The sequence below is a fragment of the Hirundo rustica genome, chromosome 17 (genome assembly GCF_015227805.2).
Source record: "Hirundo rustica isolate bHirRus1 chromosome 17, bHirRus1.pri.v3, whole genome shotgun sequence".
Classification (NCBI taxonomy): Eukaryota; Metazoa; Chordata; class Aves; order Passeriformes; family Hirundinidae; genus Hirundo; species Hirundo rustica.
In genome coordinates, this window is record NC_053466.1 from 1667584 (window position 1) to 1684483 (window position 16900).

The window sequence follows — 16900 nt, forward strand, 5'->3', positions numbered from 1 at the left end:
TACATAGGAACTCCGGAACAGCCAACTGCCAACCTTTGCCAAAGGCTTCTGATCCACACTAAGCAGCACAGAACAAACAGCATTATCTAGGATGTTGTGACTTTTATTAAAAGGCTTTCTTCCTTACTTTATATATCTTGTTATATGTGTATGTCTTTTATGCAGAGCTATCCCTTAAGGCATAACTTCTCTCCCTTCTACAGTCTCTTTAATCTCATTTAAGAGAGATCTCCATTTATAGGAGAGAGAAAATAAACAGGCCCTGCTTTTACAGACTACAGATATTTACAGAATTACTTAGAAATGTTTTCTTGTTGTTTTTCATTAGTTTAAAGTAACCAGTTCCACTCAACATTAACTTAAGCTTTTATACCTTATCAGCATGGGAGGAGGGGAGCCAGGCCTTCAGGATGAACAGTTATCTTAAGAAAAATAGATACTGTCAAAGTGCTTACTTAACTGCAATATTTATAGCCTTTCTAGGACTTCATGGAAGAGAATTAAAACACAAATCAATCATGTTAGCTTTTCTCAAAAATAGGCTCCTGCATTTGAGTCTATTAATGTCTGTAGTAGCAAGTTCGAGATTCAGCACTGCTCTTACCGAGCCCTGAGTCTGAGGTAACTTCAGCAGCAGAAGAGTTACATTTTAAAAATCAAACTGAGTTAAAAAGCCCTTTGAAATAGTCCTTGTTACAAAGCAAAAGGAGGAGTGCTGTGGTGGACTTTACGTGAGCACAAGTTGCCTCAGCCAGCACCGCTCACAACAAACTGCACAGCACGGGGGCCTGATATTGCTCTAATTATATAACCTACAAAAAAACCCGTCTGCAGTGCCAATTATTTGGCACAAAAGGACTGAAATGGGAACTCTCCAAGAGGTATTTTCTGCTAAAGTCAGCTATATGCAGAACAGGATGTTCTGTAGGTTAATAGACTCTTTGCTTGATCTCACCCTGCCACCCCTAAGGACAGCCAGTCAAAATAAATGATCACACTTAAAATCCAAAACATCCACCAAAAAAAAACCCGCTTTGGAGTGCCTGAGTTTCATCATGGCACAGTGAATTATGCAGAAAAACCTCAGCACTAAAAAGACAGCTCATTCCAGTTTAACTATAACCAATCCCCAATGATCCAAAGGTTTAAGCTTCCCAAACAAGCAGGAAGGAACTGCACAGGCAATCAGAGAATTACTGAGATGCTGCAGCATAAAAAGCTCACCTGAAATGGATCCCAGGAGGACACTGCTTTTTATGTGTTTGTAGACATACTCATAGCTTTGGGATTTGAGAGGTGATCCCGTAGACAGGATCGTGTGGAGTGTTTGGAGGTTGTGTGTTTCACCTTAAAAAGGAGAAAAGCGAGGCAGGTTAAGGCAGAGCTCTTCCAAGTGGTTGGAACTATTTGTCACCACAATCCGAAGTAATTACATAAAGGGCTGTGACAAGAAGGGGAGTCAGAACCAGGAGAGGAAAGGTGGGAGGGAGGACAGAAAGGATTCACCAGCTTTTTGAAGCTTACATGGTTTTAAATTTTTCTCTTCTAGCACAGCCAGCCACTTCGCACCCGTTCCAAGGATGGTGATCCTAGAGGGGAAAAAAAGGTTTACATGTTTTGCATATTTAAATATGATAAGATTCTAAAGACCTGCAATTCCCACTGCAGTGAGCAGATGCTGTTACACACTCTGTACGTGGATTAGACAAACAGTGCAGCCTCAGAGCTTTCAAAGTGCAAGGTACATCCTTTTGAACTATCAAAATCACCCAGATCAAGTGTTATCTCTGCAGCTTTGAAACTTTTAACTCCATCTTTCAATATTAACCAAAGCTCTCCCATCTCACAAAGACATTCACTTACGTTTACAGGAATTTGTAACTGCAGAACACTCCAAAGACAACAGAAAATGTTATAATGTTTACTTTATTAATGGACCATGACTTTCCAAGAGTGCCTTGGTACAATCTTACACAGAGAAACTTCATCATCTCAGGGCACAGTGTCACAAAAATAACTTTACTCTGGGACAGAAAGCAGTGATTTTCTGAAGATACCTGTTCAGTTTCCAGTGGTGAAAGCCTGAGGTGCCCATGCCTAAATGAACAGGAAACTTGGCCCAAGTGAACAATTCAATCCTGCCCTTGCAAAGTGCATTTGGAGCTCTTCAAAACAATAGAATTAAAACTTGAAACAAAAGCTGTGTTTCTTCCATCTGTCAATGCAAGTGCCAGTTTAATGCTCCTGCTGACCTTCAGGAAATCCTCTTACCTGGCTTCCACTGATTCATTTTATGTTTCAGCAATAAACTCACTGAAGAAAACGCAGAGACAGATGAGGATAAGGGACACAGCCTGAATTCACAGAGCATGAGCAATACCAACACCAGCAGAGCTTAAAAAAGATCCTGCTAGGCTGGGTTTTCCTCCAAAGGCAGGATGGGAGGTAGGACACTGTTCCAGGCAAGGAGAAGGGAATATTTCAGCACTGCCAGAAGGGGAATCTCTGCCTTTGCCATGCTGGTGGAAGATTCCCCCCTCAGGTAGGAACAGGCTCCTTGCACAAACACATCAGTGCACAGAGCACTTTATCAGGCACGTGGGAAAGGCACCAGAGAGGCACAGAATGGTTTGGACTGGAAGGAGCCTTAAAGATCATCGAGTTCCAACCCCTGGCATGAGCAGGGAACCTCCCAGCACGAGAGCCCCCAGCCCAGAGCTCCTCAGCCCCCCTGTACCCCAATCACGAGAACTATTTTTACTCTTGTGTAACATCTCGCTTTCCTTCCATGCCTCAAACCAGTGCTTATTTTACATTAGAATACAAAATGCTGCTCTATTTTAAGCTCTTTGACACTTCCTCTACAGCACATGTAGAGCCAAATCTCCCCTTATTTCCTTCCAAATGCTACATAACCGCATTTAGTCACCATCCACCAATTCCCTTGCAGAGCTCGTTAATGGATGTCCACTTGAGTCACTCCTGCCACGCAGGATGAGATATCCTGATGATACCCTGAGAATATGCTCTCTGCAGGGAAGTGTGGTGCATCTTCAGGGAAGAAGGTAATCTTCACATGTTGGAGCCTTTTTTTTTTAACATATTTAACATATGAGTGAGCTGGGAACAGACTGCATGATGAAGCAGCACCCAGATGGCCACGGCTTTTAGCGCCAGATTACAAAAGTGAGACATGCAGACACATTTATCTTCACTTGCTTTTGGCATGTGGAAACAATGCTTAAAAATAAGCTGGGTTGTTTCTCAAATCTTTTTTTTTTTTTGCCTGTTGTTCTACCAGGGTTTCTTTGGGGGGGTGAAGCATGGCTGAAGTTTGTGGGTTTCTTCTGTGCCTTTTTTTTTTTTACTGGAAGGATTTTGACTTGGCATTAAGCTTCAGTTATAATAGCCAGAGACAAAATGTCAGTCTTTAAATATTACATGTCACAAAAGACAGTGAAGTTTAAATTATTCATCATGCAGAGTCAGAAAGTGAATCTTTTGTCATCCACTTTCCACCACAAACAATTTTAATTATCAATTAAAAGTGACACTCATTTTACTGGTAATAAAATTCAAATTTACTCTTTAAATGCAGCTGGCAAAATAGGAAAGTTACAAAATACATTTTTAAAAAAAATCAAAGTTTAACAAAGTGTACAAGGCAAAATGCAATCACAGGGTTTTACAGCTGTTTATCTGCTACCTGCCATTTCTCTAAACTTCAAGAAAGGGTGCTGAGAGCATTTTTCAGGCACAAAAAATGGCATAAAACACTTACTGAACAGCTTATCAGCACGAATTAGGCATTACAGATTAAAAAGCAAAATATGAAAATATAAGCAGCCCTGCTGAGCCCTTCCAGTCGATTTATGTCTGTAAGTCAAAGCTCTATATTAAAATCTTAGGTTGAGCTGCTTGAAAAAAAAGAATTCTTATTTACTAAGTTCTGAGTGTGCTGAGAAATTACTCTTCAGATTGCTCCCAATTACTGCCTTTTGAAAAGGCTGCTCTTGACAACTATTGAACCAAAAGTCCTTGTTTGCCTGGAATTCTAATACCTGGCTCCAATTTGAAACAATCAGCTCTTTGTCTCTCCTCCTCTCTCAGAAAATGTTGCAGTACGAGTTTGTAAAAGCGGTTCCACCCAGGGCTGAGCCAAAAGACGAAGCGTGCCCCGCTGTGCCCGAGCTCCTGCCCCAGAGGAACCCGCAGGAGGCCGGGTCACTGCGGCAGGAGCCAGTGCCATCCCCCCTCTCTAACCCTGGGTACCTACCCCAGTCTGTCAGTCAGGTCCCAGAGCACGTTTGGTGAGGGAACTAGAGGAGATCCATCATACAGGACCACTGAAGCTCCTGTAGCAAGTGCAGTCACCAGCCAGTTCCACATCATCCAGCCAATCTGGAGGGGAGAAGAAACCTCCATGAGCGTCGCTGCCCGCGGTCCTGGCAGCCCCAGCAGTGCTGCCTGCTGGCACAGGAGCTACGAGGATGCGCTGGTGCAGATCTTGGCAGAAGCTGGGCCCAAGCACGATCCCTGCCCTGGTGCAAGAGGTGCCACCTTCCCCTCCACTTCCCCTGCTGTCAAACCCACAGCGCTGATTTTGTGCGATTGTATCAGCAAGGGAGGCTGAAGCTCTGCTCATCCCCTCACCTGTCCCAGCTGCACGTTCCTGATGGATGCTCACCTAAGTGATCCTTACAAACACCTACCGAGGCGGGGATTCCACGCCTCCCTGCACACAGGGCTCCAAAGCACCAGGCAGGAGAGGGACAACTCTGAGACAAGGCAATTACCACGATCCCTCCACGGAGAGACTGCAACCTGACTGCTCATGTTAAAGTTCAGAAGGGAACTCATGAGGAAAGACATCAGCATTCCCAAAGTGCTACAGTCACAGGAAGGCTCAGGAATCATTTCTTCTTCATCACAGCGTTAGAAAAACCATCCCCCACCACATAACTGAGCTCCACCCAGATGAGGTTTACCCCCTCTCCTTTATCAAGCTTAGAGCTGGGCAGCTCCTTTCCTCACAACCAAAACAGAGACATAACAATTTCTCATCTTCAGTATGACCTAGCCCTGCAGGAAGGTGGAATCTGATTTGCGGCTGATATTGATGAGGCAACTTGATCAATAAACCTAAGAGACTAAAAATCAATCCATTTTCCTCACCAGTTTGGTCAGAAACATTTAACACGGGTTTGACCTTTCATCAGAAAGGTCCCTGTTACATTTTATTATTTCACCTGATTTTATTTTTTAAATTCAGATGGGACAATCCCTCGCAGTAAAACGATTTACCACACAAAGAAGTGCACTTCTGGATTTGTACGAAAAGTTGTCCCATCTCTACAGGAAGAGCATGTTGCAGTGTTTTTATAAAAGCCTTAAGCCCCACTTGCCGTTGTGTAGTACATGATCACATCACTGCTGCTCATGTTGCCATGAAGAATGTGTTCCTTCAGGTGCTGTATTAGGGTGCCCTGCAAAAAGAGTCAAAGGGAAACACGAGATCACATAAATGAAAAGCAAAACTCTGACAGCACATTAAGACCTCAAAAACACTACCACAGTCAATAGCTTTCGCAGGGTGTACTCCAGGAATTAAAGCACGTATTTCCTTTAACTACAACTGAGGTAAATCCCAGGGCCTATTTACAGCAGCAGCAATTGCATTCTCCATTTTCTCACAGAACTTCTCAGCCTCCCTCATTAGACCTCAGCAATTCCCACTGCACATCACTTTTAATCCATGGAATAAACAACTGCCTTCCCTTCCCACTCCACGCAGACCCGAATTTTAACAGCAAGCTTTCAGCAATTGGATTTTTCCAAGAGAAGCCCTTGGACAGTTTCATTTTGAATTTATTTGGGCAATGGGAGGACTGAAAGCTGCCATAAACCGCAGCAGCTGCTCAACATTAGCACCATGTGTCCAAATTATCTTTTCTATTAACATCTAGGAGACAAAAGACCTGACAGTACAGATCTCTTGTAAACACTGGAGTGACTAGAAATGTGAAATGTCTCACTGCTCAGAGCATCAATATTAATAATGTCCTGAAATGTATTATTTCCTTTTGTTGGAAATGCTGCTAAACCACCTTCCTGATCAAAGCATAACTTGCCAGGATAAATAAATTTACAGACTACTTCATTAAGTCACTTCACTGCAGTGACAAATTAATGTAGCCAATGTTAAAATTAAAAATGGTTTTTGCATTTATGCAAGGAGTCATAGGGAAAATATTAAAAGCCTCATAAGCATGAAACGAGATTTACACCGAAAGAAAACAGATTACAGATAAACATTCGAAATGAAAAAGGAGAATCATAAAACTGGCACAGGCTTCGGGAGAAAAGGCAGAAAACATTAAATAAAAATAAAGGATTAAATCTTATTTTCACTTCACTGCTCCAAGGAGCCAGGTCTGAATTCACCTACTCTGAACACCCTCAGCTGTCACAACGCTGCCATCTAGCCACAGCTGCCACCTCCTGCAGCTGAAAACAACCCCAAAAATCGGGATTTGGAAACACCGTCGCACTGAATTGGTGAGGCTGCCAAAAGAATTGCAGGTGTTTACATAATTACTGCATTTCAAAGGAAAGCACACTGTCCCTGCAGGAGATTCTGGAAGAGCCACACAAAATAGCAAAATTAAAAGTCATATTCAATTAATATAAATACCGGTTTTCTTTTTGCTTCCTCTAGTTTTCGCTACTTCACAGTCTTAGACCCAAAAGGGGATTTTTAACAATGGTTTTAGGTATAGGGTATGAACAATTCCCCTGCAAAACCTCATACATCTCAGGCTGGAAACAAAAAGGACTCTGGGAGAAGGCAGAGCTGCTCTAAAGCCACAGCCCAAAATGCTCTCTCGAGTTAATTTCCAGGACTCATTTATTTATAGGGCTTTCCCAACCCTCTAAAGAAACCCCAAGCACTGATCCCTTCACACAGACCTGGCAGCTGAGGAAGCTCACTGGTCCTCCTCGGGACCAAGGCAGGGCTGCCGAAGTGCTGAGCATCGGGAGTGTCAGAAAGCAGCAGGAACAGCGGCTGCTGAGCCCCAGCAGAGCCCAGCAGGGATTGCCAAAGCAGTGCTGAGCACCCGGGCAGCTGAGAGGGGCAGCAGCAGCTCCTCAGGCCTGGGCTCAGCAGTCTGAGCAGAAAACAGCCTCAGAGCGATCTGCCTGCACCTACACCAGGGCGCTGCAGCAGCACAGAGGTTTAAGCCAAAGCCCTGCAAGTCCTCGAGGTGGACAGACAGGAACTGAAGAGGATTTTACCTCAAAATTCTCTCCTTAGGCAGCTGGGAGCACGGAATAACTGGGAAGGGGCCTGATATGAACGAGGCAAGATGAAGAACCGATGTTTTTAGGACTAAAGAACAACAGTTACTGACATCTCTCTGCAGCACACCCAACTGGTCAAAACCATACAGCTTTGCTTCCAGGATCACAAAAACCAAGCCTGCTCCTCTGAGCCACCAGTTTTTAAAATCCTCTCCCATGACCTGGCTTCATTTTCTTTATTTATGTCATTCCACTGTGTAGCAAGAAAACAGACCAGAAACATACTGCAGAATTAGATAAACTGAGTTGTGAATTTAAAGTAGGCTGCCTGTTGCCATCTAAAATCAGTACAGTAACAAACCAGCATTGGAACATACTATAAATACAAGAATTGAAATGTCTTCACCAAAATGTCATCTCTTCTTGCTGTCTTCACTACTAGAAACACTTGGTTTAAACTAAGGCTGGAAAATAAAACAAAGACAGTAGGCTAATTCTGCTTTTTTTTTTTTTAAACCAAATCAATACAAATCATCCCATTAATTCCAGTGGAAACAAGATTAAGCCTAGAACAAACAGACAAACCCAATAAAGTGTGTAAAAGACATCTAAGAATTTATTTGCACAGACTTTGTAGGCCCTGTTCAAACAGTGGGGTCCCTCATGCAACCCTTTGCTTTTTGCAGGAAGAAAAATCATCCTGCACCACAACTGCAGAGGGATGAGTAGCCTGGACCTAAGCTCTAAGGCAGCTCTGTACATGATTCAGCTGGAGAGCAGAGTCATGATTCAGGGCAAGCTAACACAGGTCACATGGGAAAAGAAAGAACTTTGCAAAAGAGAAGTCCTATTATCTGAGCTACAGCTATTTTTCATCTCTACTGTTTATCACCCGTCACTGAACAAAACACCTCCCCTGTTTTTGCTAATCCACCTCTGCAAGTATTTAACCAGTCTAAAGCCAGCATGGCTTCAAAACAGCTGTCAAACTTCAAAACCCACCTCCTTTCTTCTTCACAAACATTGGTTTTGTGTCCCAAAAGGACCATTCTGTATATCACGTGCTGTCTGCTACCAGCTACTGATTGATAAGATGTAAAGCAGAGTGTTTACAGGCAGCAGGGGATTTGTCTGTGGGCAAATCCTCCAGTCCCTGCCATCAAAGAGAGGCAAGAACACACACACTGGGGCACAGCATCAAAGGATCCTGCCCTCAGGCCACCCAGCCCTGCAGGATGCTCATCCTGACTCGCAGAGCAAACAGCAGAAATGAGGGACTTGGGCTAAAAGTTGTGCAGTTCCATTTACACACATTGGTACAAGTGCTCCAAGCAACTCATCCTGCCTGCCTTAAATGGGGGAAAAACTTGCTTTCTGCTAAGGATTATAGCTGAATTAAGGTTTCAACACTGCTGCAGTCACTTCCTCTATTTTAAGAGCTTTAGAACATCTACAGCAAGTGGAAAGCATGTGAGCAAGGGTCATTCTGGCACCAGTATCAGATATTATCTTTAGCCACAAGATACTGCCTCAAGCAGCTTTCACTCAGTGCAAAACCTACACTCAAGCAGAGCCCAACTCTCTGGCTTCCTTCCTTAAAGGATTGATGAGGATGACATACTCTGAACTGATAAACATGAAGTAATGTTGAAGGTAAAAAGCTATCCAGATAAAAACTGCAAGCTCCCTAGGGGCCTCAAGCTAACAGTGTCCAAAAATCAGTTGCAAACAACCAATTCAAATTCTTTGGCTTTTCTTCCTCAGTTGTCAGTAAGGCCACTTCTGGTGCTGTTGTGAGTGACACTTGCTCCCAGGGAACACCTGGAATCTAAAAGGCCTCCACACTGATTTCTAAACCAAAATATTTTATATCCTTACCAATCCACACTCGCTTTCAAATAGCCATTAACAAATAAAAAAAAGGCTCACTGTCAAGTTACTGAAAAACTGTCAGCAATCAATTTTTCCTTAAAATACATCAGGGTGTGATGCTGTTAGAGGGAAAATGTAGGCAGTGCAGCTCCAGGAGGAAGGACATACCCCTGCTGAGTGAACCATGCATTTTGGTGCCCCCGTGGTGCCTGAGGAATACATGATAAAGAGAGGATGGTTGAAAGGCAGCTGCTCAAATTCCAGCTGGGGAGGTTGGTCTCCTTTCCCAGTAGCAAGGAAGTCTTCTAAAAAGACACTGCACAAAAAGAAGGGAAAAAGAGAAGAATATTTCAAAGCTTTCTGAAAGCATGACCCCAGCCCATGTGTAAGATAACCTCTGTACCCAGTAGTGCCCCCATTACCTGTTTGGAATCTTAGAAATATCTATGGCTTCTCTTGAAGATACATATGGAATCACCACCACCTTCTTTAGGTCTGGAAGCCCTGGAAAAAGGAAGAAAACAATTATTTCCTACATCCAGTTACATAAGCAAAAGTCTTTTCTGCCTGATTGAATCATACAGTGTAATGCACTGAGCAACAGAAATAATTCTGATGCACTGAGTATTGAAACCCCAGAGGACTGAATTGTTACCCAAGATGTAATTTCCTCAACGCTGCCAGCTTTTTATGTGTAAATCTGCAAGCTTTAGTGCTCTAATACCTCCCAATTTGTCTTCAGCAGCACTTTGCTTGAGCTTAAAAACACCATCATCAGCCCATTCCCCTGCTTCTACTGTTGGCTAATTTCTGATGATCTATTAAAGTTAAGCAAGCCGAAGAACTGTTAAAATTACAGCAAAGGCCATTCAGCTTTTACCCAAATCTGTTCTGAAAACCTCAGTGGCCACAGTGACCCGGTAAAGAAGGAAGGACAGCAGCAAGCAATGGCAGGGCAGGCTCTGAGAGCTCACAGGGCAGTGAAATACCTTTTACCACCCTCAGCAGCTTTTCCAAGTGGTTGTGTTCTTTGCCATTGTATATAACAGCTTCGACAGAGAAGATGAGCTTAGGCTGAATTTGGGAAAACCTGTCCAGTACACCCTAGGGATAAAGAGAAAAATGTGTCAAAAAGAAATGAAATTAACTGCTACAGTAGGAAACTTCAGTGGGTGCTAAATGCAAATTTCAAAACAAGCGAGGAACAAGGACAAGAATTAACAGGAGGGTAGTTAAAAGGCTGCCTGCTTGTCCTTCATCACACAAGATCTCCGAAGATTGTTACAAACCTGTTGAGCGATCTCATGACCCTAAAACAGATCAATCAATGATAAAACCCCCACGGATCACTGAACATTTTTTAGGGAAGGGCCAAGCTCACTAAGCTCTAAACAGCTAAAAAGCCACCTAGCAAGTCAGATTGGACTTATGTAAAGAGGACAAGCAGCTGTGATGAGAGCAGGAATCGGGCAGCTGGTGTCCATGAAGGTGCTCAGGACTCCGGGCTGCACCTGCAGAAGAAGCTCCAGGTGCCCCAAGCTGCTGTGGCAGCACCGGGGCTGGGGGGACAAACACCACTCCTGGGGGAGATGCATTTGTGTGCTGAGCTGGCCCCACACACAAACTGGCAGCTTTGTTCTGCCACCACTAACAAAGGAAACCTCGCCACTGGTTTTTAGCAAAATAAATTGATACTGAACACACACAGAGACTACCAACAAAAGATTCCACAGCTCCTTTAGAATCTCTGCAGCACAACACATTCAAATGCTAAATTTCCAGGTGTCTCCTCCAGCATACACTGTGTTCAGGAATTTACCACAGCTATCATCCTATTTGAGATTAAAACCCTTCTGGCATGTACCTTTTTTCCATGTACACTGCATGCAGCAGCCTACCAGAAATGGATCTTTTTGTATTCAACAGCAAGAAGCAAATCCTTTCAATAAAAGCTCTCAGCACACTGATGTTCAAACCCCTCTAACTCCATTACTTGAAGCATTAAGAACTACAAGATTACACAATGCTGTAAAATTGTCAGCTAAGTGCTCAAGAACAATCTCCTAGATCATGTTGAAGAAATCAGACTTGAGAGTCATTTGCCTATTCTTCCCGGCATTCTTTATTCTTCTGTTTTCTACTTTGCCCTCTACGTTGGAGCCAAAATGAGAAAAATTAGTACCAAATCAGAAGATGAAAAACACTACAATCAAACTCATCTCTGTTAAACTCCTTTCCAAGCTGGGCTGCTCAGCATTGCAAAAAAATCTGCTGCAAAAGGACAGGAGTCCTGTCCTGACAATTTCTCCATGCTGTCTCCTCAGGAAGCCACAGGTAATGTGTAGAGATGTGGCTAAATAGAAATGTATTAGCTGAGAATGTCACTTCACAGCTTTCCCTCCTATCAAAGATTTATTTCCTTCTTCTTGTTCACATTGTAAGAAAATACAGTGACAACACACTGACATTCAAATTTATCAATTATTTTAAAACAAAAATCATCACCAGAATCTGTTCTGGTGCCAGAAGAAGTTTTCAAGAAGCCCCTAGTGTGTTACCTAACAGAAGCTGAGATTAAATTGCAGTTACTCTCCAAGGGAGTATGAAGTCAAATTTCCTGCTTCTTTGGTATATTCTCACACCTCCTCCTTTTTATCATTTCCCAGGAACAGACCAAGCAGCCACACACGTGCTGTGTGCATTTCTGTGAGTGTACATACCCTCACACCGAGCACAGAGTACACACAGCCCATTTCCATGCTGCCTGATGTTTAAAAATTAACACCAATGAGCACTGAGGGTACTCTAAAGAGTCAAATCTGAAGAGAAGAGTGAATCAGAAGCAGAGATGGCTCCAGCTCCCAGGGTCCTCCCAAACCTGCTAACACACCCAGCTAGATTCATCAGCACTGGCAGGATCAAATCCCACAGGGCAGCCTGATACGATACAAAGGCAACACAAACAGATGGAACATGTAATTGCTACACTGGAACTTTCATCCAACCAGATGGCTCAGCAAGGAATTCCTTCCACAAAGAGCTCAGGTGTAGCAGATACAGCTCCTTCTATTCCATGAGTCCCCAGTTCCATCCAAAATACCACGCAGGGCCCCACAAACAGAGCTGCACTGAGCTCACCAAAGGCTCCTCACCCAGTTCGGGGAGCAGAGTCCTTTCTAAACTTCAAAATCCAACCATTCCTCATGCACAGGCCAGCCCTCTGCCATTAATTTATGGAAATGGATAACAGGGAGCAGAGAGATGGAGCAGCAGCTGCCAAGAGCGGCGCTGTGCGTGGGAGGCAGCTCGGTGGTTCTCTGACAGCAGACTTCCTCAGCGCTGGAAGCCTTGGGAGGGATGGCATTCGGAGCCTGCAGCGTGTAGGCAGCTCTCAGGAGAGGCATTTCTGAGCTGCACAAAACACACACACACACAATTGGACTTCAAACGCTGGAAATGCTGCGCTGTTTGTCCCAGCACAAAAGTCTTGGTTTACATTAACGGGACTAATGTGACTTGACAAAAGGAGGAATGGCTTTTCCTCAGCGTGGAAGCCAATGTCTCTGAGGGCTTCTGCTGATCTCCCTCAGGATTTTAGGACTGGAATTCGTGCCAACGCACACTGCCAAAGGAAAATAAATTATATTGATGGTGCTGCCATTCCAAGGCCAAGTTTCATTAAAAAGCTATCACAAAAAAACCTGAAAGCTGGGCACTGGAAACAACGGCCCACCAACATGGACAAAAAACATACCAGTCCTTTTTGATGCAAGTAAAGTGAACAATCTTCCCCCAGATAAGAGATCGAATCAACATTGCACAGAAAATACTCCATACCATCATTTTCTGAGCAAGCAGAAAATATTTGTAGAACAGATTGATCATTACATGCTGTAATGATTTTTTTAATCATTTTTTCCCCAGTGATACACCCTCAAGTGTAAGAACATGGACTGCTGCTGCCCTCTAGCGCTAATCCAGGAATAATTATTCCATACATTTTCCCAGCCACTGGGATTAAACACCAAAATTGAGGGCTTTATCTAAAAACACTGTTTTCCATATTGTGCAATTAAAAAAACCCTGCATTTTACATACATAAACTTTTAGACAGAAGAAAGGTTTAGTACCCCCCTTAGTGATCTGGTGGTGATGTGTGCTAAAAACTTTCCAAACAAAGCAGAATACATTCCCAAAGCTTCCAGGGCGTATCTGTTAGGATGTCATAATATCACATATAGCATTTATTTCTACACTAAAAAGAGTTAATCAGGTCAGTGGTATTAGTATGAAATTCCTCACTGTTGGCAAATAAAGCCTTGTGGAAAAGACCAAGCAGGGTGGTGCTGAGTTCACCCTGCCAGGAGGCAGAGGATGGAACTACTTAGGCAAAGAAATTGGAGTGTGGAGCGTGGCTAAGCAGCCTGGGGGGGATTTGGGAAGAAGAGCCAAGCCTCAGACAACTCTGTTGCACTGCTGCTCATTTGCATACTTAATATAATAAAAGCTCACCAAGGCCACGGAGCCCATCTAAAAATAGCCCAACAGCGAGTAGCTAAGAGCCGCTCAAATCACCAAGCTGAAAATCAGCAGCGACAAGCGAAAGCGAGCGGGGTGGTGCAGCTGGAAGAGCCGCGGAGGGCTCGGCTGTGCCAGGAGGTGGCAGCAAGATGGAGGGGAACAGAACCCATCTGGCACCTGAATTCATCGCCCCGGCCTTGGCCTGGCACACAGCGAGGGCTGCTCTGCACGGGAGCAGGGGATACTCACGTTAATGCCAAAGTCTGGGGACGTGGAGCTCCAGATGGCACCGATGCTTGCGGCAGCCAGCATCGCTTCCACGGCGTGGATGCCATTGGGCAAGTAACCTAGGGCAGGGGGGGAACAGTTAGAGATGGAACAGCACCGGAAAAAATCTATGTAATACATTAAAAATATATACAGTGAACAGGTTTTCAAAATGCAAAATCCTGGACTGAAACACCCTTTAAAGTTTTGCACGTAATCAATGTCGTACCTTGAAGCCAAATCGGTTACACAAGGAATTGGTAATAAATCCATTTATAAAAATATTCATAGCAGGGATTTTTTTATCTACAATATTATTCCCAATTTACAAATGTTGCTGCTTAATTAATACACCTCTCAGGATAAGAGGGCAGCACACTGGAAAGAGTAACTGGGAGAAGAAATTAATGGATTGAACAGGGTACACAGAGACTGAGAACACAGCAGCATGCAGGGGAGTAGAACAAGACTGTAGGAACAGCTACTAAAGAACCAGTATCTGTAAGGAAAGATCATAAACAGCTCAAGAGCAGAGATTCAGCTTCACAAAGCTAAACTTTGTCTGGTAGACACTGCCAGAATCTTAAACACAAACAAGCAAAACCAGTGTCTCAGCTGATCAGGGAGTAATAGAGTGGGACAAGCCGTGGAACATCCCCACACAAATGTGGCTCTTCAGGTTTCTCTCATTAGCTTGCAGCAAGACTTCAAGATTTAAATTCAATTTATCACGACATACAGAATAAATTAATGTCAAGAAAGTCAGATTTTAGTTTCAGTGAGGTCAATTTGAGCAACTGTCCACAAGGTGCTGGGTGGCTGAGCCTGACTCTGCACTGCTCAGAATCCAGCCCACAAATGAAAACAGGCAACTGGAACTCACAAACTACACTGAGGTGCATCAAAGTTCCGGAGTTTCAGATCACCTTTCCTGAGGAACCAAAAAGATGTCCAAGTACTTTTAAAAAGCACAAGATGGGGCTAATTGCAGTACTCTGACATCTAATTAGAATTCTACATTTGAAAGTAAAATTTAAATGGCAATTAAAAACGCTTTCCAACCTGTTCAACAGCAGTGGTGGGCACTGAGATCTGGACTGCAGGTGCACCCCAAGTATCTGCGGACAGCAAACACCCACCAGTGCCAGGAACTTCTCACTTCAGAACAGGAACTAAGACCACAGATCTTTACAGCGATTTCTGCTATATTCATATTACCAAGTAGGAGGGTACCAAGATGGATTTTTGTGAGGTTTTTCTACATTGCTTGGGAAAAAAAAAAATCCATCCTTTTACAACTGTGTAAAAAATGGACTTTAATTTTAATTTCTTAAGCTGAGATTCTTCCTCATTAAAAAAAAAAAATCAGTGAGATCAGTTTCTTAAACCGGCAGTGCCAGTGCAGTTACTGAAAGCTGTTGTGCTTCAGGGAGTAAGTAACTTTTAAAACAGCATTATGACTTATGCCCAACAATTTCTAGAAAACATACAACTGTGAATAAAAGCCTCATGCCATGTTAAGATATAAATGACTCCCCAGAACTGCCTACAGCTTATAGCTGTTTGTTCAGTGAAGTTCTTCAGCACATAAAGTGCAGTAAAAGCTCATGCCCATAAAAGCATTATTTATTTTGCTATTTTTCCCTTGGGGTCAAGGTTTATACAAGGCACAGTATCCCAAAGCCTCAGTGATTTTTCTTGTAAGACAAATATGCCTCCCTAAATAATCTGAAATATATGAACCAGAACAGACCAAAATGTCATTTTGTGTGACGAAAGCAGTTCTTTAATTGAGGCCAAGTATTTCCACTGAGCATTTCTTGGATGGGATCATCAGGGGGCCAGAGTGCAAGGAAAACTGAAAGATCTCTCCTCCTTGTTACTTTGCCACAGCTTACAACCTTCAGTTCTCTTCTAGGCAATTCTGCTTTCCACCACCCCACACAGCATCCCTCAAGGCAAAATCACAGATCTCCGCTGATTACTGTGAGCCAGACAATTAAATCATTGCTTTCATTTGTCAGCTGGCTTTGAGGTGGTGGCTGAGTTTTGGAGGATACCAGCCAAAAGTGCCCAAAGGTACAAAACATGCACAGCAACCAACTCTGCATTTCTGTGCTCTCACCCATCCCAAAAGCCTTGCTGCTCTCTGGGATCTCACAGATTTGTCCCAACACCACCACAGATAAAAACCTGGGTCTGCTCTGCCTGGAGATCCTCCCAACACTGCAGTGTAAGGACTCATGCTCCTTTTCCCCCAACAGCTAAATGACACAAGCTACTCCTCCTGCCAGTCTTTCAGACCAAAACTGGATTCTCATTTAGAAGTAAGCAAAATTCCTTTTTTCTTCCTCGCCCATCTGAGACTCTCAAGCTGCTCACAAGGAGTGCCCTGCACGTCCAGCTCGCTGCACTTGGCTGTGTCCCTGGAGACACCAGCACGCTCCTCAGGGCACGCAGTGGGCTGACACAGCTCCCCAGCGTGTAGAACTGGAGAAACAGGAATGTTGCTGACAAAGAGGATGAAAAAGGCAACTTCTTTAGCTGGATTAACACCAGGCAGGAGTCACGGAGCAGTGACCTGTGTGCAAAAGCTCTGTATTATAGAGGAATAATGGTACTGCTTGTTTAAATATCTATCATGTTTGCTCATATTTAATTAGAGCCTCCATGTTCCTGGACACAATATTTCAGCTAAGGATCAAAACTAGGATTTGTCAGCATGGGGAAAGCTACATATGGTATTTCTCTATCCCTGCATCTTCCCTTACCCCCCTTTCTTAGAGGTGGTAAGAAAGGTGAAAACTACCTCCTGTTACCAGAAAGAAAAGGATCTGCCCCCTTTGGGTGAACTAGAAAGCAACTGAATAAAGGGCTCAAAACACAGGAGCTGGGAACTCATGGAGCAGGAAAACCAGAGTATGACACACAAGGGTCC

General features: G+C 43.6%; 1 protein-coding gene across 1 annotated transcript in view; it reads right to left on the reverse strand.

Annotated features, from left to right (window-relative positions):
• The window catches only part of AACS (acetoacetyl-CoA synthetase), a 37575-nt gene that overhangs the window by 7914 nt on the left and 12761 nt on the right, over positions 1 to 16900 (reverse strand). The window contains exons 5-12 of the mRNA XM_040080757.2: positions 13945 to 14042; positions 10164 to 10278; positions 9597 to 9678; positions 9343 to 9490; positions 5406 to 5486; positions 4277 to 4401; positions 1525 to 1589; positions 1225 to 1347 (exon numbers count right to left, since the gene is read on the reverse strand). Of these exons, the coding sequence (XP_039936691.1) occupies positions 1225 to 1347; positions 1525 to 1589; positions 4277 to 4401; positions 5406 to 5486; positions 9343 to 9490; positions 9597 to 9678; positions 10164 to 10278; positions 13945 to 14042 (837 nt within the window). The remainder of the gene's footprint in view (positions 1 to 1224; positions 1348 to 1524; positions 1590 to 4276; positions 4402 to 5405; positions 5487 to 9342; positions 9491 to 9596; positions 9679 to 10163; positions 10279 to 13944; positions 14043 to 16900) is intronic.